The following is a 22,625-nucleotide window of genomic DNA, read 5'->3' as shown; positions in this document are numbered from 1 at the left end:
TAAAGGAAAAAAAAAAAGGCAGATTTTACTGTAATTAAAAACTTCATTTTGACAAAAGTTACCAGAAAATGAGAGACAAGCTACTGAACCAAGGAAAATTGTTTGCAAGTCACTTTAACAAGTAAAGGATTTGTATTCAGTATATAAAGAGAAAAAGATGGATAGCAGAAGAAATGCTCCAAGGTTATTGATAGGCAGTTCACTGGAAGGAAGCTCAAATGTCCAATAGGGAGGATGCTCGTTCCCCTGTAATTGCTCCTGCCCTACTGAGTGCTCTCACCCACAACAGTTCTGTGCCTCAAAATGACTGCAACCCTCCTTTTTTTTTTTTTTTAAAGAGAGAGAGAGAGAGAATTTTTTAATATTTATTTTTTAGTTTTCGGCGGACACAACATCTTTGTTGGTATGTGGTGCTGAGGATCGAACCTGGGCCGCACGCATGCCAGGCGAGTGCGCTACCACTTGAGCCACATCCCCAGCCCCCCACAACCCTCCTTTGCCACACATTCTTCTCTGTCACTGCCCATCTCTCTGCTTCCTTCATAGTCCAGCCTTGGAGAACCGGGCATGGTCCTTGCTTTCTGTCCTTCCCCAGCCCCTTCCTGCTTGCTCGCAGCCACCAGCATTCCCAGAGAATAGCTCCAGTCAAATTCACTGCAGACCTTTAAGTCTGCCTAACTGGACAGTAACAGTTTGTCTCGCAGGACTATGCAACAGGTTGACCACTAGCTCTTGCTTTGTCTTCTATGACAGGCAAGCCCTCTCATTTGACCTCTAAAAAGCTCAAGGACCATATGGTTGAGACCTAGACATGTGGTGGTTTTCTGGATTTTCTTCCTATACAATGCCATGTAATCCCACACCTCAGACTCTGTATGTTGATGATCCTCAATTGATGTCTCTAGCCCTAGAACCCTGTCCCCTCCAGCCCCGGACTGGTAAAGCCCAAGGGTGAGCTAGGATCTCCAGTATCTCCATTTGGATCTCTTAGAGGCAGCTTCACTTGTGCCCCAGCAAAATTCTTGAGTAAGCCGAGCTGCACCTGTCACTCATCCCACACATACATAGTGTTCTCCAGCTCTGTAACTGACACCAGTGTCTATCTGTCCTGTGGCTAGAGTCAAGCCCCAGGATCGACACTTTCTCCCACACAAAGTCCAGCTGCAGGCCCTGCTGGCTCTGGCTCCAAGTACTTCTCCGTCGTCCAAGTACTTCCCTGCTTTTCTGTTCTTTCCCTGCTGATCCATCTCCCGTAAAACAGATGCAGTAGCCACTTCACTGCTACTGGCAGATGGGGGACCTTTGCAAAATGAAAGTGTAATAATAGCACCAGCGTACAACCTTGGAGGCAGGTCACTGACCCCTTATATCTGTTCTTTCTGGCCTGGCCACGTTGATTAAAACTTCTTCCTGATGGGGCTGGGGATGTGGCTCAAGTGGTAGTGCGCTCGCCTGGCATGCGTGCGGCCGGGGTTCGATCCTCAGCACCACATACAAACAAAGATGTTGTGTCCGCCGATAACTAAAAAATAAATATAAAAAAAAAGAAAAGAAAAAACGTGGCATGGGCTGGGGAGGTGGCTCAAGCAGTAGTGCACTCGCCTGATGTGCGTGCGGCCCGGGTTCGATCCTCAGCACCACATACAAAAAACTTCTTCCTGCCCCTTACTGCTGCTCATCTGTTAGATTGGCAGACTGGGATGTGTAGCCAAGGTGGGTCTCTTTGGCCCCCTTGAGCGTAGGTCCCACATACCACAGATAATCTCATATTCACAGCAGGTGCTCAAAATTTGTTAGCTGAATGATTTAATGAATAAAGTAAAACTCAGTGTATAGTGAAGTTGCATCTTTAGGAATTGAAGTACCAGTTTTAACACTTTGCTGCTTTCCCCCAGTGCAAACCACTTTTAAAGGTCTCTTTAAATTGCTTATGAAGGACAGCACAAGTCCCACTGTCTCTTCATCTCAGGACTTTGCACGTGAACATAGCTCTTGAGACTAAAGAACTGGCTCTTAGATAAGTCACTGAGGGGTCTCTCACTTGTGCAGACCCCCAGGGGTCTCTGCAGAGCTTCTGCCCAGGGTCTCTCAGCCCTCACAGCCAGGTGCTGCCTGGGATCACCTAACCAGGTGTCAGGGACAGTGTGGAGGCCTTGCCCACTGCCACCCTGCCTGCACCCTGGAGGGTACTGCTGCTCCTGCTGGGACAAGCTTTGCCTGGCAACTGCACCCCCAGTGGCCTCAGCCACACATTACATGGATTCCGGAGCCCAATCTCAGGGCTGTTGGTTTCTCTGGAGAGTCCCGACTATGGTCCCTGGCGCTGGTCTCCCTGTCCTCATCCCATTAGACAAAAGCTGCTTCAGATGGTGTTATTTTGCAGGCTAAGTTAGGTTTCCAGTTCCTTTTTGTTCATTTGTTTACAGACCAAAAAACCCCACATTACAGGAGTCTGAGGCAGGAGTTCAAAGCCAGCCTCAGCAATGGCAAGGAGCTAAGCAACTCAGTGAGACCCTGTCTCTAAATAAAATACAAAGTAGGGCTGGGATGTGGCTCAGTGGTCGAGTGCCCCTGGCACCCCCCCCAAAAAAAAAACCCCCACATTATGTGTTTAAACCTGTTAATTTTATTTGGTGTCCTTAAAAGCACTTTTCCTGACATGGAATGGTTTTGATTCTGCTTCATCTTTGCCCAGGGTGGGGCGCTCAGCTCCTGGGGTCGTGTTCCTCAGGCCGGGCTTAGTCTTTCTTGTGGTATGTGGAAGTCAGCATGCTCTCACTCAGCCTTTGTTTGTTCTTGAGACTATACCCTATAAAGAAAGAGGAGACCTCCTTAAGAAGTTATTGGTGCTACACTGCTTGCTGCTGAATCCTGTGTGTCAGCCCCCCAGCTCTCTTGTGACAGTGGCGTTCACACCAGTGATGGCCCGCTGACCTGTGGTGCTTGTGGGGGCAGGGAAGGCTTGGATGTCAGTGGCGCAGGCCAGCTCTCTCTGGGTTGTGCAGGTGTGGCCCTCACACAGGTATAGGTGAGTAGCAAGAGCTCCCTGAGTGCCAGGCTCTGTGAGCGCACCCTGCAAACACCATTCCCTCTCACCCCTTCAGCTCCAGACATGGGGCTAGGATTGTCCCACTTGGAGGAGCCAGCTAAGGCAGTCACTTGCCCAGTGTCTCCCTGGGGTCATATGACTTGTGGTTTGAACCTAGGTCAGACTGACTCCAAAGTCTGCTTCTTAGTCCTGACCCCACTTTCTCCTGTGCTGGGTCCATAAGAGAATGAGGAGCCAAGTGAGTGGATTTTTGTGCTGTTTCCCAGGAGGACACTTCGTGAAAGAAAGGGAAGAGCAAGAAGAGAGGTGTCCAGTGTAGGTGGCTTCAGCGGGAGTGGCCTGTGTGACGCTCTGAACATTTTCCCAGCTGATGCTCAGCGTGCATCAGACTTCAGGAGAGGAACCCCATCTGGCAGGGCTGACAGGGCATGAGGGGTGAGAGCAGGGTGTAGAATCAGATGAGACTGGCAACAAGTGAGAGGAGGTGGGCAGGATCCTGGGACTCCTGTGTGAGGACAGAGGCATAAGAGGCCCTGCCAGAAACAAGGGAGAGGACATCAGACAGGCAGGAGAGCCACATAGATGAGTCCCAGAGGAAGGGACCCTGGCGGGTTGGGCAGCAGCCTGCTCCCCTGCCGGCTTGTTTGATGCCTGTCCTCTAGTCCCTTCCTCAAATGCATGGAGAGCTGGGAGCTCTGGGTGGGGCAGAGCTGCTCCCTGCTCCTTCCCCAGGGCAGCACACAAGAGGGTGAGCTCTGTGCCCTGGTGCACAGAACTGCCAGTGGGACTATGGATATCCACCTCAGAGACTGGGAGGACAGGAGAGCTGTCTAATGAAGGACTGGCTTGGAGGGAGGCATAGGGTGTTCTGGAAGGTCCCACAGAGAAGCGTGGGGCCATGAGGGGTGTCATGGTCCTAGCCATGGGAAGTTCATGGTGGCTTCCTAGCAGTCAGGTCAAAGTAGAGCCATCTGAACACGGAGCGTGCCTGGCAACAGAGAGGGGCTCCACCACGTGAGCGGTGGGGAGCAGAGGAGACTCAGCTACAGGGGAGGCCTCTTGCCTCAAGTGAGAGGCAGACCCTGGGGTGGCCTCGGGACCTTCCTTGGCCTGGACACTTTATGGCAGGCTGTGGTCTCCTGGCCTCAGTGTGAGGAGACTGGGCATGGGTGTGAGGGCAGCCTCGCAGGGCCAAGTATTCCTGGGAAAGGGGAACGAGCCGAGAGCTGGTCCCTTTGGTTGACAAGAGAGTGACGTGTTCCTGAGGCAGAGCCCCGGGGGAGCTCCCATGGGTTTGGGAACTGGGCCACCCTGACCTCCACAAAGAGTAACTTCCTGTGGTTGACCTGCCGTCTGGCCCCCTCAGTGACATGGCCAATGACCTTGTATGGGACTGTCCGCCAAAGGCCCAAGAGAAAACCCCACGGGGCTCCTGCCAGGGGCTCAACCCAGCTCCTGGAGCTCTAGAGAAGGGTGGAGCTGGAGCACAGGCTCCATTTCCTTCTCTTCCTCAGGGACAGGGGGCTCCAGGGCCAGCAGCCATCCTCCACACCCACCGTCACTTGAGTTCCTGCTCCCTTTACCTATGATTCTTCGAAGACTGTCGATGATTTTCTCCAGAGCTGCAAGGCTTTTAATCTGATAAAGCGTTTCTTTCTCGTCTGTGAAAAAAAATAAGAACAATGATTAAGATTTAACAATTATGTTGAATTCCAGACTCTGATAGACCAGCTGACCTACACCTCAGACTGTAGCCTCCACCCTGCACTGCCCCCAAGTTCCTACGCCCAACCGTTACCATGTCCTTCCACTCTCCACCAACTCAGAGAGACTCGGGGAGGCCAGCTGGATTAGCCCCTGCTTCTCCTCTGTCTTGTCACCAACCAGTGCACAGCAGGTCACTTCTGCATGCGTCTTTCCCTTGGTCTTCTGAGACCATGCCATGGGACATCCATTAGAATAGGACAGATAATCATTAGAACCAAATATAAAAGACTACTAAAAAAAGTCAAATTGCAGGAAAAGGAGAAATGGCACTGTCATTCCATCACGACTCTTTGTGGTGGAGAAACTTTCCTAGTGCAGGAAAAGACAAGGGGGTTCCCATGTTTCCGCTGCCGAGATGGCTGAGCTTCCCTAGAGTCATTCCTCGGAGCCCAACTGTGGCACTTCTTTGCCTCATAACTCCCACGTGTGGCTCCCGAGGTCCCTGCTGTGGAGGCCACACTTGTGTGTGCCTGAGGAAGTCAGTGGTGGGACTCAGCGCGTCCTGAATATTGAGGACCAGGGATCCTGGGGCTGCTCTGCTTGTGGAGTAAATAAATCCCCACCAACAGTTGGGATCCGGCTTTGTGCAGGCATCTTAGTGTCCCCTGGAAGGAGAAGGAAGGGGACTCTGAGGGGCAGTCCAGCAGGAAGTGCTCTGACTGTGAGTATGGGAACAAAGGATTTGAATCTGCTCCCAGTGGAGCCTGGTGCTCCTTAGGAATCGGGTTGGAGAGCAGGAAGAGGACACTTTCCTGCAGGACGGACTCCTCAGGAGGCCAGGAAGGGAGCATTTTTCCTGAGGCAGAGCCCCGGGCAACTTCCAGGGTCTGGAACTAGTCTGGCGCCCGGGACTTCTACTGACTGCAGCTTTCTGTGGTCACCTGCTGTCTGGGCCTTCAGGGCAGTTTTCTAGCAGGAGGACTCTGATGGAATTTCTGCCAGGGTCTCCATATGTCAATGTTTGCAGCCTACAGCACCCTAGCCACTGGGAAGGCAAAGGAACCCAAAGTACGGGAAGAAGCAACAAAATTTGAATAACCATGGAGCTATTTTAAATTTGTCACCAGAAAGAAAACTTTTCAAATGGTAAAGCTCCAGGACTATGGTTTTACTGGTAAATTCTACCCAACACTTGAGGAAGAAGTTGAAACCAGTCTTACTAGAACTTTTCAGAAACAAAGAGGCACCTCCTCTTCAACTCCGTAACCTACTGCCAATATATAGAGATATTACCATGAGGAACATGTGGACCTGTACTCCTTGTGAATACAGATACAAAATCCTCAGTAATTATTTGAATATAAATGCAAAAACCAGCAAATATTTGCAAATAAATAAAGTAAAAACCACTTAAGAATAATGCATCATAACTAAATAGTTCTTATCACAGGAATGAATGCAAGCTTGGTTTGGCATCCAAAAACCATTCCATGTAATTCACCATTTTAACACAACAAAGAAAAAGAATTGAATAAAATTATCAATATGTGCAGGAAAAAAACATTTGACAAAATTCATTATAAAAACTCTCAAAATAAGGATAGTAGGAACTTTCTCAAACTAATAAAGTATGTCTATAGGAATCTTCCAGCAATGCCATGCTTAGTGGCAAAAGACAATTGCCACTAAAAGTGGGGATGCTCACTTACTGCGCTATCATTCAAACTCCTGGTGAGGGTCCTGACCCATGCAATAAAACAAGAAACAGAAACAAACGTCTTAGAAATCAGAAAGGAAGTAGCACTGTGGTATTTGCAGAGATAACGCTATGTAGCAATGCCCTAGGAATCTGTGAAACTGCTTCAGCAGTATTAGCATGGAGTCTTGGGCCTAAGACAACCCCTAGATCTTCTCCCCCAGAAGGAGCCTTTTGATTCTCTGTCCCAAATAACAGTGGGTCTTGCCCATATTCTGTAAGAAGGAGCCTTGCTGCCTCTCTCAGGGCCTGGGGCTTTGCTCCTTCCCTTTTTCTAGACTTGGTGGTGTATCCCTGCATCCTGGACAAACTGCTTCTCGCCAGGTGCCATAGAAGAATTTGGGTGGGATGGGGCTTCCTGCTGGGTCTCCAGCTAATGCCAGCCTCTCCCTGCAGTGCTCAGCCTAGGACTAGACTTTCTCTCCTCCCCTGCCTGCTTCTACTCTGTGGGACGCCTGGGATTGTAAGCTCCACTGAGCCCCAGTTCCAGCTAGTCAAAGCTGGCATGTCAGCCTCTACTTGCCTTTCAGAAAAGCTGCCTCTCTTTTCTGTGTTCAACCAAAAATGAGCTAGTCCTGGTGTCCTGTCTCTCTGGGGACTCAGCCCACCTGGCGGCCTTTTGGCCTCCCTCAGCTCTAATGGCTGAAGAAGCTGTTATCTTACATTTTATCTTTCTGTTCTCATGGGGACATAAGGACAAGAGGCACACAGGACGGGGATAGTGTTCTTCCCAGTTCTCCGTGTATTAGCTGGGGACAGAAGTCCCACAGCAGACTTACTCTAATCTTTCTGGATTGTCCCATTTCTGAATGTTTGCTGTTTTCATGTTCCCCAACTTGCTCACTCTTATGGGGCACTTGCCCCAAACTGTCTTTGTCAGGGCCTTGTCCAGGGGAAACCTTGAGAGGTGCTCTTCCACAGCAGCTTTGCTTTGGCTTCTGCCATGTGTATTGGCTGCACCCTTGCCAAGACCCACTTGACCAGAACACGCAGACGGGACCAAGTGGGACCTGGAGCCCCCACAAGCCTGCACTTACAAATTCTCAGTCAACGTCAAACGATAATCAGCTAACTAGAAAAAAATGTTTGCAACAAATATCATAAACTAACCTTCCACAAATTTGAATAATTGTTTAAAAATAAGATTTGTAAAAATGAGAAAAAGATGTCAATAGAAAATTCACAGAAATATATAAAAATGGTTCATAAACCTAGGAGAAGATGCTCTAGTTCACTTATGCTTGGACAAATATGAATTAAAACTCTGGAATACCAATTCTCACCTGTCAGTGACATAGCTGGAAAGGTGCAGGGCTGAAAGGAACAGGTACCTCAGGCAGAGTACAAACTCCATGGCTCCGTGTGGGGCTACCTGTGGTCCCAACATCCCAACACCACCTGCTTCTAGAAGTCCACCCTATCCATACACCTCCAAAAGCATGGAAATACATGCACGGTCCTTCATGGCATTGTAATTGCAAGATGTTGGAAATTACCTAAATGCAAGAGAGTTGTTGAATGAACTACCATATATTCCTCTCACAGAGGAAACTGTGCAGCCATGAAAACAAATAATGAACATTTGTGCAATCTGCTACTATGTGGAAGAGCATTTAGAGTGGGTCTTTCATGTAAGGAAGGATGTAAGAAAGCACACACGGACCTGCTTGAGTGTGCACAAGAAATGTGGGAAGGATAAATCAGAAGGTTAAGGGACTGATTGCCTTCAGGATGTGGGTGCGCACAGGCAGGAAGAGTGGGGGCTGGGAAAGTGTCATCACAACAGACTGAGGGGGCAGTGAGTTTCCAGGGATGTTACTATTAGTATCAGAACCATGGACATGTTTCACTCACTCCAAAATACATAAATAAAGTCACCAGGATGGAGGCAGGACCCAAAATGGAATAAAGTCCCAAATGGAATGTTAGATGTACATCCCATAACTCACTGAAGAGGGTGGGAAGGAAACGAACCAACAAGGGAACGCTGGCAAGCGTATCTGACTGCACACTGTGCGGCTGAAGGCTGAAAACACAATCATTGTCCTCTAGGTGGTAAATCTGTTTGCACGGTGAACATAGTAGCAATTCTGAAACTAAGGCTGAGTGAACGGGTAACACATTGCAGGTAATGAGAGCCAGGCTCCTTGCAGCTGAAACGACAGCAGACAGTGGGAAGCTAGAACGAGCTGAGGTGCAGTGGGAATCGGAGGTACCAAAGTAAACTCACGGTGCCCAGAACCTGCAAGGGGGATGTAGCCATAGCTAGATTTCTACACAGGAACATGTCTCCTCAATATGTCCACTTGGAGGGCTTGGAGACAGAGGTGTTCTAACAAGCACACCCAGAATCCAGCTCTTGGTTTCTGTCTTTTTCTTCCTCTTCTTCCTTTTTGGTACTGGGGATTGAACCCAGGGTCTCACACATGCAAGACTAGCACTGTACCACTGAGCTACATTTCCAGTCCTCCTTTTAAATTGTTTTTATTTTGAGACAGGGTCTTGCTAAGTTGCTGAGGCTGGCCTTGAACTTGTGATCCTCCTGCCTCAGCCTCCTGAGTGGCTAGGATCACAAGCATGCTCCACCATGCCCAGCTCAGCTCTTGGTTTCTAACACCATCTTCTAATAATGGAGCCAGAGCCTGAAGTTGCTGTGGTGCCAGGAATGAGGCAGTGCCCAAAGAGGAGACCACACACTGGAAGGACACAGACAATACCCACAGCAGGCCCTGAGACAATAGAGCCAGAAAAGAAGTGATATTCATGGCTTCACAGCCCACTGAATAAACTGAGTACCACAGGCTTGCACTGAGAGACTCCTAACTGAGCCACAGACTCATAGGAGAGTGACAGCTCTTTCTACAGTTGAATGTCAATCCAATAACTGTAGAGAGAATGCTGGAAATAGAAAATCCCCTGTTGGCAAATACTGCAATCATGATTTTGCAGTCAGAAATCAATGGATGTGAAATTAGTGGGTGAAAACAGGATGAGAAATAGAAGATTTGCAGTCTGAAAGAATCTTCCCATAAGATACTACTTATTTTCAAAGGAAAAAAGAAAATAACCTGATTGTGGAGAAGCCTGGCAGGTACCACTTTAAATAAGTGATCGAAGTTCACATCCCTGGCAATGGGATCTGTCCCCATCACGCCCCTCCTGGGATGCCCAGGGAAGGCACAGTATCACTTTTGTACAATGCTAACAGAAATGCAAAATCCAGGTTAGGCAAGGGCACATTCAGACAGACCCAGAAGGAGGAGGGTCTGAGGGTAACAGGCCAGAGCGCTTCCGGGTAGTGAAAGACCTGTGGCCAAGCTCCCAGGCCGGAGACTCAGGTGCATGGCAAGTGGAACCCAAAGATATCAGGATGATTGACATCTGTAGGGTATTTAACTGTTGTCTGAGTGTGCCTTGGGGCCTACTGCCTCTCTTGCAGGCCCCTGCAGCTCAAGAGTTCCTTGGGGGGTGGGCTACACAGCTGTCCTTAGGATGGGGCTTGAGATGTGTGCCCCAGGGGCAGGTCCCTCTGCACACACACAACAGGTTTGGTGAGTTCAGGCCTGACTTGGGCAGTCCTGGAGTTCACTGTTCCCTAAGGGAGGCCTGGGCTCCAGGGCCCTGGACTTGCCTCAGAGTTGTCCCTCCTCCCTCTGCCACAGCTTCATTCCTGCCCTGTGACTCTGTTCTCAGTCTGTGGCTCAGGGTCTCAGTAGACTCTGATCTGCTGCTACCCTGCAGTACTTGTCGGGGACAGTGGCCACAGGTGGTGTCTTCAGAATGAACTCACCTGCAGTTTCCCTGCTGTGGGCACTACTAGAAGGACTGCCCCCAATACGTTCTATCTAGAACCTAGAACCGCCAGGCAGTGTGCAGTGGGTGGGCGGGGCGGATGCAGAGGTAGTGGAACTTCAGTTTTAAGCAGAATCCAGAATCGTGTTCTGGTTAGTCCTGAATACCACCTGCTTGGATCCTTCAGAACACCAGAGAAACCAGCTGGAGAACGGATTGAAATGCAGATTCCTGGGTCCCTGCGCAGCTGTTGGGGGGCCCAGGACTATGAATCAGTAAGCTCCCTGTCCATCCGTGAGCCCACCATGCTTGGGAGCTGTGGCCTGGTCCCCCCATGTCCCACGTGCCACACACACACTTCCTTGTGTTTAGTCTCAGGGTGGAGAGACCTGCCTCCCTATGGGAGTCGAGCTTCTCTCCGAGCCTTTGCACACACTCTGCTCCCAGCAGCCTCGTCTGTTGGAGGGAGGCTCTTCTGGACTCCTGGGGCCTCTGTGGGAGGCTCTGGCTCTCTGTCCCCCACCGCCCAGGGAGGCGCGCTGACTTAGCTGAGCCTGAGAGAAGGGACCTGGACCTGTGGCAGCACCTTTTCCCCCTGCTGGCCGCTTCATGGACATGCAACACCATTCCTGCTGGGCTCCCGGGCTGTGGTTTTTCAGGGTGGGACCCCCATGGAAGGGCCTGGGAAGTGGGGGCTCCTCAGCCCAACAAGACCTGGGAAACCTGCCTAACCCAGAAGAATAGCCACAATCCCCCACCAGGGGCTTCATCCTTCACCAAGGAGAAGTTTCCACCCACATCTGCCTGACTCGGTTTCCCCAGTTCCTTTGGGAACTTAGGTGGGGGGATTGCAGGGTTATGTTCACCATCAGAGGAAAGTCTGTGGGAAGGGAATTGCTTCTTTTGAAGGTTTCTAGGACCTAGGACGTAGGACCAAGGATCTGGCATAATTCTTCTTAATACATACTTTTTATGTATAGAACATGGAAGAAAAGGAGGGAAGTTTTCTTCACTACACGCTTGTGAACACTGTGGCACATGCTTTCTGTTAGAATGGTGGACTAGGGTGATGAAGTTTTAAACACACGTTAAAAATGTGTGTTGGGAAGTCAGTCTGTAAACTGAGGCAAGCGTTATCTGAGCACTTGAGCCCAGTGTTTTGGGCCTGGGCAGAGGTTGGTGAACAGATCCTAGGAATTAGAAATGTATCCACTTCTGAATGCAAAATCCTGAGAAAAGGTCGACCCTTCCTGCTGCTAAAGCCATCCCTGCTATTTTATTTACTTATATGGGCAATATGAACATTGACGTGATGAAGCTGCATGGTGGAAAAGCACGTTCTCTGATCACCACTCTGTGGCCCTGGCCTGTCGTGTGTCAGACCTTGGTTACCTCCTGTCAGGTAGCTACCAGGATCGCCCTGCTCTCAGAAGCCTGCTGTGTTGACTAGGATGCCCTGACCCCTTCAGAGTCCTCATTTCCAAGTGTCTTGTGTTCCTGCAGTGGCTCTGCCCTCCCTGCATCCTGAGTGTGAGCACATCCGTGAACGAGCACTCCAGAGATCATCCCAGAATAAGGGTAAATTGTCCCTCCAGGCCGGTGTGACCTCCTCAGACCCGGGAAGGACATAGCACTGGCTTTGGACAACTGTTTCTGTCACATTTCCACAGGTCTCTGCCAAGACACAGCTGCTAAAGGAATGCTGGAACAGCAGGGCTCTGCTCCATGACCCAGATCTCAGGGACACATGCAATTAGAGGGTTAAAATGTGGTATACTTGCTTTTTTTCGTCATTATTTTTGGTGGTAATGTAGCTGCTGATCTTCGTGTTTCAAGGGTTACTAATTTCTTTGGATCCAAAAGCTCTTGGACAAGAATTTCATCTTGGGAAAAGCACACAAGGACATGTTAGAGCAGCGATAAGGACTGGTGTTCTGTGTGCTGTCCATACCGCGGGCAGTCAGTGAGCACAGTGGACAGGAAAAGGAACCCAGGGAGGGCAGTGGCAGGGGCCTGACTCCCTGGAGAACCTCCTCTGGGGTGGGCAAGCCGCTGCCTCCCTGGATGATTCCAGACTCGCTGAGACTGTGCACTCTTCTCCTGGGCACTGCCCCCAACTCTAGTCTGGACCTTGAGTGTCCCCAAAGGCCTCTGAGCTAAAGGCTTCCACTATGGGAGGTGTGGGGCCTTTAAGATGGGCCTGGGGTGTGGCCCTGGCCCCTTCTCCCTTTCGTTCCCAGACACGAGGTGGATTTTGCCTGCCACACTTGCCCACTATGACCACTGCCTGGCCGCAGGCCCAAAGCAGCGAGGCCACCCAGTCACGGACAGGACCTGCAAAACCATGAGCTGAACTTTCCTCTTCACAAGGTGTTTTGTCACAGAGACGGAAAGCTTATAACACCCCCCAAAGACACGGTGCTAGAAACCTTGCCCCAGACATGGTCACAGTTCTCCTCCCAGCCCAGCTGTCATTCTGTCCCATCTCTGCCACCGGGTATGAGTGTCTTTCCTGATTGCTACACAAGTGTGGCCTTATATTCTTCCTGTGCTTCCTTCTGACCTCTCCTAGGAAGCCTCTACCGTAAGAGTCCTGGACGTGGTGTCTGACAGGCCCGACCTCCATTCTGGCCCTGCTCTCAGAGGTGATCTTGGATGAGTTTCTTGCTCATGTGTCTGACCTTTGGCTCCCTTCTATAAAATGGGGTTTCTGTTTATCTCACGGGCCTTTATGAGGGTCAAGTCACACAGGGACCACGGTGGCAGCCACATGCACAGCCACTGGGAATCGCCACCATCTCTGCAGCATGGCCGTCATTTCATCTGGGCCAGTGCTGGGTGTGCTGCCCGGAGCAGCTGGTGACCAGCCCATCCATCAGGAGACGGGGTCTGGGAGAGGAGGGGCTTAGGAGCGTGATTGGCAGCGCATATGTGTGGACTGGGGGCGTTCACTCACTCAGTCACTTCACCCAGGCAGGGGGAGAAGATGCCCCCAGGCCTCTCCCCCCAGACCTGGGGCTGCCCCCTGAAAGGGCCCCCGTCAGCTGATGGGCATCTGCGTCCATCACAACCTCCTGACGGGGCTCAGCCTGGACAGCAGCACTGGCAGCCACGCTCCAGGCTCCCTGTCGGGTGGAAGGCCATCTCCAGCTGCTCCTGACACTTAACAGGTGACAGTAGGCAGAGGGCTACTGGGAGGTGAGCCCTTTATGGAAAAATTGTGAGCTGGGTCTCCTGTGCTCCGGGTCCCAGCTCTCTGCTCAGAAGACTTCTCCAGGCCTCAGTTTCCCAAGTGTCAAATGAGGGGTTGGACCAGACGATGGGCACTATCTAGGGCAGCTCTGGCCACAAGGACACACATTGGAATGCGGCTTGTCCACCCTGAGGTGGCCTCTGACCCTGAAGTGTGCACAGGATTTTGGAGACTCGCTGTGATGAGAGACTGAGAACGTCTCTTAGTAAGTGGACATTGGGGCTGTGGTGTGGTTCAGTGGGCAGAGAGCTTGCCTGGCTGCTTGCGGCCCAGGGTTTGATCCCCAGCACTGCAACAAACATGACAACAGTAATAAGAGCAAGGTTATATTGCTTATGTTGAAATAAGTAACATTAAGTGAAATACGTTATTAAACTGTTTTTTATGCTTCTTCTAAATGCGGCTGCTATGACATTTCTCTCTACCTGCAGCTGTTCCTGCATCTCTGTTGGATGCGTGGACTTGACCAGGGCCCTCAACCTTGCCGCGCTAGTCCCACAGGGAGAGCTGCGGGAACCCTGGTGTGCCAGCCTGGCCAGTGCCACAGAGCCTGGATCCCTGGGGTCTGGCTGGTCTGTGGACCTCACCATCAGCAGGGCTGAGGAGGGGAGGTGGCCATGGCTGAGCCTCGGGCCCCCAGGTGCAGGGGCCTCAGTGACGTCTGGTGAAACACAGGTCCCTGAGGGAGTTCTGGGTGGGGCTCCATCCTGGGTGTTTCTGCCGAGTCCTGGGTGATGCAGACACTGCAGGTCCATGGACTTCACGTGGGAAGTGAGTTTGTGGTGCTAACAACAGTCTGAGGATGACGTCATCTTTTAAGTTTCTCAGGAGTTGGACATTTAGGTGTGGGCACTACGCTGTGGGCTGTGGGAATGTGGTCCCGGCCTCAAACCACATCAGTCCTCTCCACAGCCCCAGCTTTCATAGCTTTTCACAGGGAATTTGGGAAATGCCTGTCGACCATCTCCCAACCCTCCCCCACAGACCAGGTGACACTTATGGGGGACCCTTACCAAATACTGTGGCCACGTCATCATCTAGAGCTTTAGTACTTGATGGACTTGAACCTAGGAGAGAAATAAAAATCCAGTTTAACAACATTTGCTCAGTTTTCATTTACTTCTCTGTAAATGGATACGATTGTGCCGGATGCCCACCAGCCTGCTGTAGGGGAAGGAGCCCTGTGGCACCCCAGTCCCTCCCACGGGGGCTGAGAGATGGCCACTGGAAGTCCTCTGGGACTTGGCTGTCTCATCTGGACGATGGCAGGAAGGGGGCACCCAGGCTCAGCTGTGAGGATGGTGCCCACCCTCCACCCAGGTGCCCTGAGTGCCCTCCTGGTCACTGGAATCATCTGGTGAGTGATAAGAAAACATCCCATGTCCACAGATTTCTGGGCCCATTCAACTGGACAAGCAAAGGAAAGGAGCACATTGTTACACTTTCTGAATGTGAGGATAACCAACTGGGCGCCCACCAGGCTGAGAGGCAGAGTCCCCCCGAGCAACCAGGCCCAGCTCAGTGCAGACAGCCAGGGAAGGCTCATCAGCCAGGAGACGCTGCCCTTGCCTTGCTCTGAGAACTCGCACCCCACACCCCCAGGGGCGCCCAGGGTCCGCAGGGTGGCTGCCTGGTTCCTGTGTCCGTGTGTGCTGCAAACTCACAGAACTCAAGTGTGCCAGGTTTGCCTTCCACAGGCGCTTCCTGCAGCGAGCGCCCTGGAACTTACCAATGGGACTGGGGAGGGAACAGATGTGGTGCCACTTCATGCTGTGGCCCTGAATTTGGGGGCTGGAGGACCCAGTGGCAGGTCACCCTCTTTTGTGAGCAAAGCATTCCAGTGTGGGCCCGTCTGCAGGGAAGAAGTAGAGTCTCCCGGGAGAACCGTCAGCCCAGGATGTCCACAGGGTCTAGGGCCATCCAATCTGCAGCCTTGGTTGCCTGGTGACCAGGAACCATACGCTACGTGACCAGGACGCTGTGGCGATTCCAAGAGCTGCTTTCTCAGCAGCATCCGTGAAGTGGTTCCTCCCTGCTGACATTTAAGACTCTTCTTTATTAGAGGTTGGGGCGTCTCAGGGTCTTGGTACATTTCCTTGGCTCAGGTTGTCTCAAAGTCAAGGTCAGCCTCTTCCTGCGGCCTCCAGGTTGAGGGTAGCCCCCACGGAGGGCCAGCATAGCCGCTGCACCTTCCCTTCTGAGCCACAGAGAGCTCTGTCTGAGAATCCAAAGTTCCAGCTAAACCAATGACAAAGCTGATTTTCAAATGGTTTTAATGATGGACAATCTGCATACCAATCACTCATCTGCACACGTGCTGGGAACAATGCAGGAAATATGTAAAAAGGTCTGTGCTGGCGATGACAATTGCTTCCCAGTATGCTGACCTCCGGCAAACAAACAAACACAAGTACAGTTCTCCTTGGATGAGACATTAATGGACCATTAAGAATGGGGACAGCTGCGCTGAGCAAGACATTGTTAAAAATATTCCTTTCATTTGCGTCTGTCCGTATCACAATGGAGGCATTATGCAAGTCAGCCCTGAGCACATGCATAAAGTATTGACGTCTCGTGGTCTCTGCGTTTCCACGTGCACTGTCAATGCAGCCGCTTGTCACCTCCTCCCTGGAGTCGCGGCTCCAGACGGCACATGCCCGCGAGTCAGGATGCTCCGCGGCTCTTCTCCATGTTGGCATCACACACATTCTGGCTCCATGGAGGTCCACTGTGGAGTTCTGAGTTTGCTCTGGTTAATTTGGGGCATGCAGGATGGTGCCTTCCTGTATCATGAGGACCAGGTTGTGTGCTGTCCCTCCTCTGGGTGTCCCCCACCCCCACATGAGGACCCGCAACAATGGTCAGCTCATGTGGGAAATGGTGGGAAGACCTCAGAGTTGGGTGAGGAGATCCCGTGTTGCTCTTGGAGAAACACCCCTTCCTGGCCTCACGGGGGAAGACCTCGAGGGCCACCCAAGGTCTCAACCACACCTCAAGCAGGGGGAACCTCGAGGGCCACCTAAGGTCTAAATCAGACCGCAAGATGGAGACGACCCCAAGGGCCACCTGAGGTCCCAACCAGGCCTTATGCTGGAGATGACCCAGAGGACCACCCAGGCTTACCCAGGTCAACCATGGAGGTGACCCAGAGGACCATCCAGGTCTCAACCAGGCCTCAAGCTGGGGGGACGACCTCGAGGGCCACCTGTAGTCTCAACAGGGTCCTAGGAGGTGATGACTGGCAGGAGTGAGCCACACCTGCTGAGCAATTTCCAGGGACAGGCGAGAGCTGTGTGGGCAGCTGTGCCCAGGAATGGACGAGGGGGCTGGCAGTGATTGAGTGAGGAAGTGATGTTTGCCCATTCTGGAGCCTTCTGGCCCCCAGTGCCTCCCAGCACTTCCTGTATAGTTGCCCTTGAACCCTGTTCCTTTAAAGAAAGAAGTGAGGAGCTCTGGTGTCATATTGATGCTGCTGGACCTTGGTAGTGCCCACCCTCCCACAGACACGGGCTGGAGCTGGACAGTCCAGCCCCGGCAAACGCTGGGTGTGTAGAAGGGAGAACAGGGTGGGCACCCATGGCCAGCAGCTGTGCCCTGTCTCAGAAGGGTCCCATGAGCCCTATGGGCACAGGACCTTTTCCCTCCCCTAGCAGCTGGGTGGGGGCTCTGGTGAGGCCTTTTCTTGAGCTCCAGTTACATCTGAGAAGACTGAGGTGGAAGGAGCGGCCTGACCATGCTGCCTGTGGGCCAGGGAGGTCCCCGCTGGTTCTGGGTCTTCTGTGCTCTCTACAGGCTGTGCCACTGTGCCTTTCCTCAGAAGAAAAGAGGTGGATGACCCGCGCCTGCAAGGTAGGTGGACCTGCGACCCACCGGCAGGTCAGGCCCAGCAACCTGCGGAGTGGCAGAGCCACCCCATGCGCCTGTAAGGTAGGCAGACCTGCGACCCACCAGCAGACCAGGCCCAGCGGCCTGCTGAGGGGCAGAGCTACCCCTTCCCCCCACGCCAGCAAGGTAGGCGGAACTGTGACCACCAACAGAACAGGCTCAGTGGCCTGCGGAGGGGCAGAGCTGCCAACAACGCCTGCAAAGTAGGCGGACCTGCGACCCACCAGCAGAGTAGGCCCAGCAACCCGCGGAGGGACAGAGCCGCCCCACGCGCCTGCAAGGTAGGCGGACCTGCGACCCACCAGCAGATCAGGCCCAGCGGCCTGCTGAGGGGCAGAGCTGCGCCCTCCCCCCGCGCCTGCAAGGTAGGCGGATCTGCGACCCACCAGCAGAGCAGGCCCAGTGGCCTGCTGAGGGGCAGAGCTGCCCCCTCCCCCTGCGCCAGCAAGGTAGGCGGAACTGTGACCATCAACAGAACAGGCCCAGTGGCCCACGGTGGGGCAGAGCTGCCAACCACACCTGCAAGGTAGGTGGACCTGCGACCCACCAATAGAACAGTTCCAGTGGCCTGCAGAAGGGCAGAGCTGCCTCCCGCGCCTGCAAGATAGGCAGACCTGTGACCCACCAGCAGAACAGGCCCAGCGGCGTGCAGAGGGGCAGAGCTGCCCACCCCCCCCGCACCTACAAGGTAGGCGGAACTGTGACCACTGACAGAACAGGCCCAGCGGCGTGCAGAGGGGCAGAGCTGCCCCCCCCCCCCCCGCACCTACAAGGTAGGCGGAACTGTGACCACTGACAGAACAGGCCCAGCGACCCGCAGAGGGGCAGAGCCGCCACCCGCGCCTGCAAGGTAGGTGGACCTGCGACCCATCGGCAGAACAGGCCCAGTGGCCTTCAGAGGGGCAGAGCCGCTGCCCGCGACTGCAAAGGAGGCGGAACTGCGACCACCGACAGGACAGGCCTAGCGGCCCACAGAGGGGCAGAACCACCGCCCGCGCCTGCAAGGTAGGCGCACCTGCTACCAACCAGCAGAACAGGCCCAGCAGCCTGCCAATGTGGTAGGCACATTGCCCCAATTGGAGGAGGAGCAGAGCCCCTGCCCGCGCCTGCGCGGGAGACTTTGCAACTATACAAGAGTAATACAAATATATAGGGGGAAAATTCAATAACACAACAGTTTCAGTAAGCAGAAAGAAATGCGAACAGTATGAAGAGACAAGGAAAGAAAGGACCACAAGCAATGCAGGTCAACTCAACGTTAGAAGAGGTAATATCTGCAGCAGATGGAATGTCAGATAAAGAATTCAGGAGATACATGCTTCAGATGATCTGGAGTCTCAAGGAAGACATTAGGCAGCAAAATCAGACAATGAAAGATCTCTTCAACAATGAATTACATAAACAAATCCAGGAAGCAAAAGATCAACTATACAGGGAGATAGAGGTTATAAAAATCAAACAAACAGAAATCCTAGAAACGCAGGAAGCAATAAACCAACTTAAAAACTCAATTGAGAATACTACCAGCAGAGTAGAACACTTAGAAGATAGAACATCAGACAATGAAGACAAAGAATTTCAACTTGAAAAGAACATAGACAGCTCAGCAAAACTGTTAAGAAACCATGAGCAGAACATCCAAGAAATATGGGATAACATAAAGAGACCAAACTTAAGAGTCATTGGGATACAGGAAGGTATAGAGGTCCAAACCAAAGGAATGAGCAATCTATTCAATGAAATAATTCGAGAAAACTTCCCAGACTTGAAGAACGAGACAGAATCCCAAATCCTAGAAGCCTACAGGACGCCGAATGTGCAAAATCATAAGAGATCCACACCTAGACACATTATAATGAAGATGCCCAACATACAGAATAAGGAGAGAATTTTAAAAGCTACAAGAGAAAGGAAGCAGATTACATTTAGGGGTAAACCAATCAGGATAACAGCTGATCTCTCAACACAGACTTTGAAAGCTAGAAGATCCTGGAATAACATATTTCAAACACTGAAAGAAAATGGGTTCCAACCAAGAATTGTGTATCCAGCAAAATTAAGCTTCAAGATGGAAGATGAAATTAAAACCTTCCATGATAAACAAAAGTTAAAAGAATTTGCAGCTAGAAAACCATCTCTCCAAAAAATCCTCGGCAAAACATTACAGGAAGAGGAAATGGAAAATAACAATGAAAACCAACAGTGGGAGGTAGGACAGTAAAGGGGGGGAAATAATCAAAGAGGAAAACAAACCATATTCAGTAACATAAATAAACAAATATGGCTGGAAGGATAACCCATATCTCAATAATAACCCTAAATGTTAATGGCTTAAACTCACCAATTAAGAGACACAGGCTAGTAGAATGGATCACAAAACATGACCCAACAATATGCTGCCTACAGGAGATGCATTTGATAGGAAAAGACATACATAGACTGAAGGTGAAAGGTTGGGAAAAATCATATCACTCATATGGACTTCGGAAACAAGCAGGAGTGTCCATACTCATATCAAATAAAATAGATTTCAAGCCAAAGTTAATCAAAAGGGATAAAGAGGGACACTACATACTGCTCAAGGGAACCATACACCAACAAGACATAACAATCATAAATATATATGCCCCAAACAATGGTGCAGCTATGTTCATCAAACAAACTCTTCTCAAGTTCAAGAGTCTAATAGACCACCATACAATAATCATGGGAGACTTCAACACACCTCTCTCACCACTGGACAGATCTTCCAAACAAAAGTTGAATAAGGAAACTATAGAACTCAATAACACAATTAACAACCTAGACCTAATTGACATATATAGAATATACCACCCAACATCAAGCAGTTACACTTTTTTCTCAGCAGCACATGGATCCTTCTCAAAAATAGATCATATATTATGTCACAGGGAAACTCTTAGACAATATAAAGGAGTAGAGATAATACCATGCATCTTACCTGACCATAATGGAATGGAACTGAAAATCAACGATAAAAGAAGGAAGGAAAAATCATGCATCACTTGGAGAATGAACAATAGGTTACTGAATGATCAATGGGTTATAGAAGACATTAAGGAGGAAATTAAAAAATTCTTAGAGATAAATGAAAACACAGACACAACATATCAAAATCTATGGGACACATTGAAAGCAGTTCTAAGAGGAAAATTCATTGCATGGAGTTCATTCCTTAAAAAAAGAAAAAACCAACAAATAAATGATCTCATACTTCATCTCAAAATCCTAGAAAAAGAAGAGCAAAATAACAGCAAAAGAAGTAGAAGGCAAGAAATAATTAAAATCAGAGCTGAAATTAATGAAATCGAAACAAAAGAAACAATTGAAAAAATTGATAAAACTAAAAGTTGATTCTTTGAAAAAATAAATAAGATCGACAGACCCTTAGCCATGCTAATGAAGAGAAGAAGAGAGAGAACCCAAATTACTAGCATACAGGATGAAAAAGGCAATATCACAACAGACACTTCAGAAATACAGAAGATAATCAGAAATTATTTTGAATCCTTATACTCCAATAAAATAGAAGATAGTGAAGGCATCGATAAATTTCTTAAGTCATATGATCTGCCCAGATTGAGACAGGAGGATATAGACAACCTAAACAGACCAATATCAATTGAGGAAATAGAAGAAACCATCAAAAGATTACCAACTAAGAAAATCCCAGGACTGGATGGGTATACAGCAGAGTTTTACAAAACCTTTAAAGAGGAACTAATACCAATACTTTTCAAGCTATTTCAGGAAATAGAAAAAGAGGGAGAACTTCCAAATTCATTCTACGAGGCCAACATCACCCTGAATCCTAAACCAGACAAAGACACTTCAAAGAAAGAAAACTAGAGACCTATATCTCTAATGAACCTAGACGCAAAAATCCTCAATAAAATTCTGGTGAATCGGATACAAAATCATATCAAAAAAATTGTACACCATGATCAAGTAGGATTCATCCCTGGGATGCAAGGCTGGTTCAATATATGGAAATCAATAAATGTTATTCACCACATCAATAGACTTAAAAATAAGAACCATATGATCATCTCGATAGATGCAGAAAAAGCATTCAACAAAGTACAGCATCCCTTTATGTTCAAAACTCTCGAAAAAATAGGGATAACAGGAACATACCTCGACATTGTAAAAGCAATCTATGCTAAGCCTCGGGCTAGCATCATTCTGAATGGAGAAAAATTGAAGGCATTCCCTCTAAGATCTGGAACAAGACAGGGATGCCCTCTCTCACCACTTCTGTTCTACATAGTTCTCGAAACACTGGCCAGAGCAATTAGACAGACGAAAGAAATTAAAGGCATAAAAATAGGAAAAGAAGAACTTAAATTATCACTATTTGCAGATGACATGATTCTATACCTAGCAGACCCAAAAGGGTCTACAAAGAAACTATTAGAGCTAATAAATGAATTCAGCAAAGTGGCAGGATATAAAATCAACACGCATAAATCAAATGCATTCCTGTATATCAGCGACAAATCCTCTGAAATGGAAATGAGGACAACCACTCCATTCACAATATCCTCAAAAAAATAAAATACTTGGGAATCAACCTAACAAAAGAGGTAAAAGACTTATACAATGAAAACTACAGAACCCTAAAGAGAGAAATAGAAGAAGATCTTAGAAGATGGAAAAATATACCCTGTTCATGGATAGGCAGAACTAACATCATGAAAATGGCAATATTACCAAAAGTTCTCTATAGGTTTAATGCAATGCCAATCAAAATCCCAATGGCATTTCTTGTAGAAATAGAGAAAGCAATCATGAAATTCATATGGAAAAACAAAAGACCCAGAATAGCAAAAACAATGCTAAGCAGGAAGTGTGAATCAGGTGGTATAGCGATACCAGACTTCAAACTATACTACAGAGCAATAGTAACAAAACCAGCATGGTATTGGTACCAAAACAGGCGGGTGGACCAATGGTACAGAATAGAGGACACAGAAACCAACCCACAAAACTACAACTTTCTTATATTTGATAAAGGGGCTAAAAGCATGCAATGGAGGAAGGATAGCATCTTCAACAAATGGTGCTGGGAAAACTGGAAATCCATATGCAACAAAATGAAACTGAATCCCTTTCTCTCGCCATGCACAAAAGTTAACTCAAAATGGATCAAGGAGCTTGAT

At 49.6% G+C, this 22,625-nt stretch overlaps 1 protein-coding gene across 1 annotated transcript; it reads right to left on the bottom strand.

The window, feature by feature from the left end:
- Window positions 1-2,563: 2,563 nt before the first annotated feature.
- On the bottom strand, window positions 2,564-15,451 carry LOC308648922 (uncharacterized protein). The gene is made up of 4 exons (XM_081294125.1): window positions 15,287-15,451; window positions 14,571-14,624; window positions 4,633-4,710; window positions 2,564-2,809 (listed from the first exon to the last, which is right to left on the bottom strand). Exons 1-4 carry the CDS (start codon window positions 15,324-15,326, stop codon window positions 2,739-2,741), a joined length of 243 nt encoding a protein of 80 aa, XP_081150251.1. The 5' UTR covers window positions 15,327-15,451; the 3' UTR covers window positions 2,564-2,738.
- Between the last annotated feature and the right edge of the window lie 7,174 nt (window positions 15,452-22,625).

Source organism: Spermophilus citellus (genome assembly GCF_964194105.1).
Source record: "Spermophilus citellus genome assembly, chromosome: 1".
Classification (NCBI taxonomy): Eukaryota; Metazoa; Chordata; class Mammalia; order Rodentia; family Sciuridae; genus Spermophilus; species Spermophilus citellus.
The sequence above is the reverse complement of the archived record's forward strand: the minus strand, read 5'-3'. Positions and strand labels throughout refer to the sequence as shown.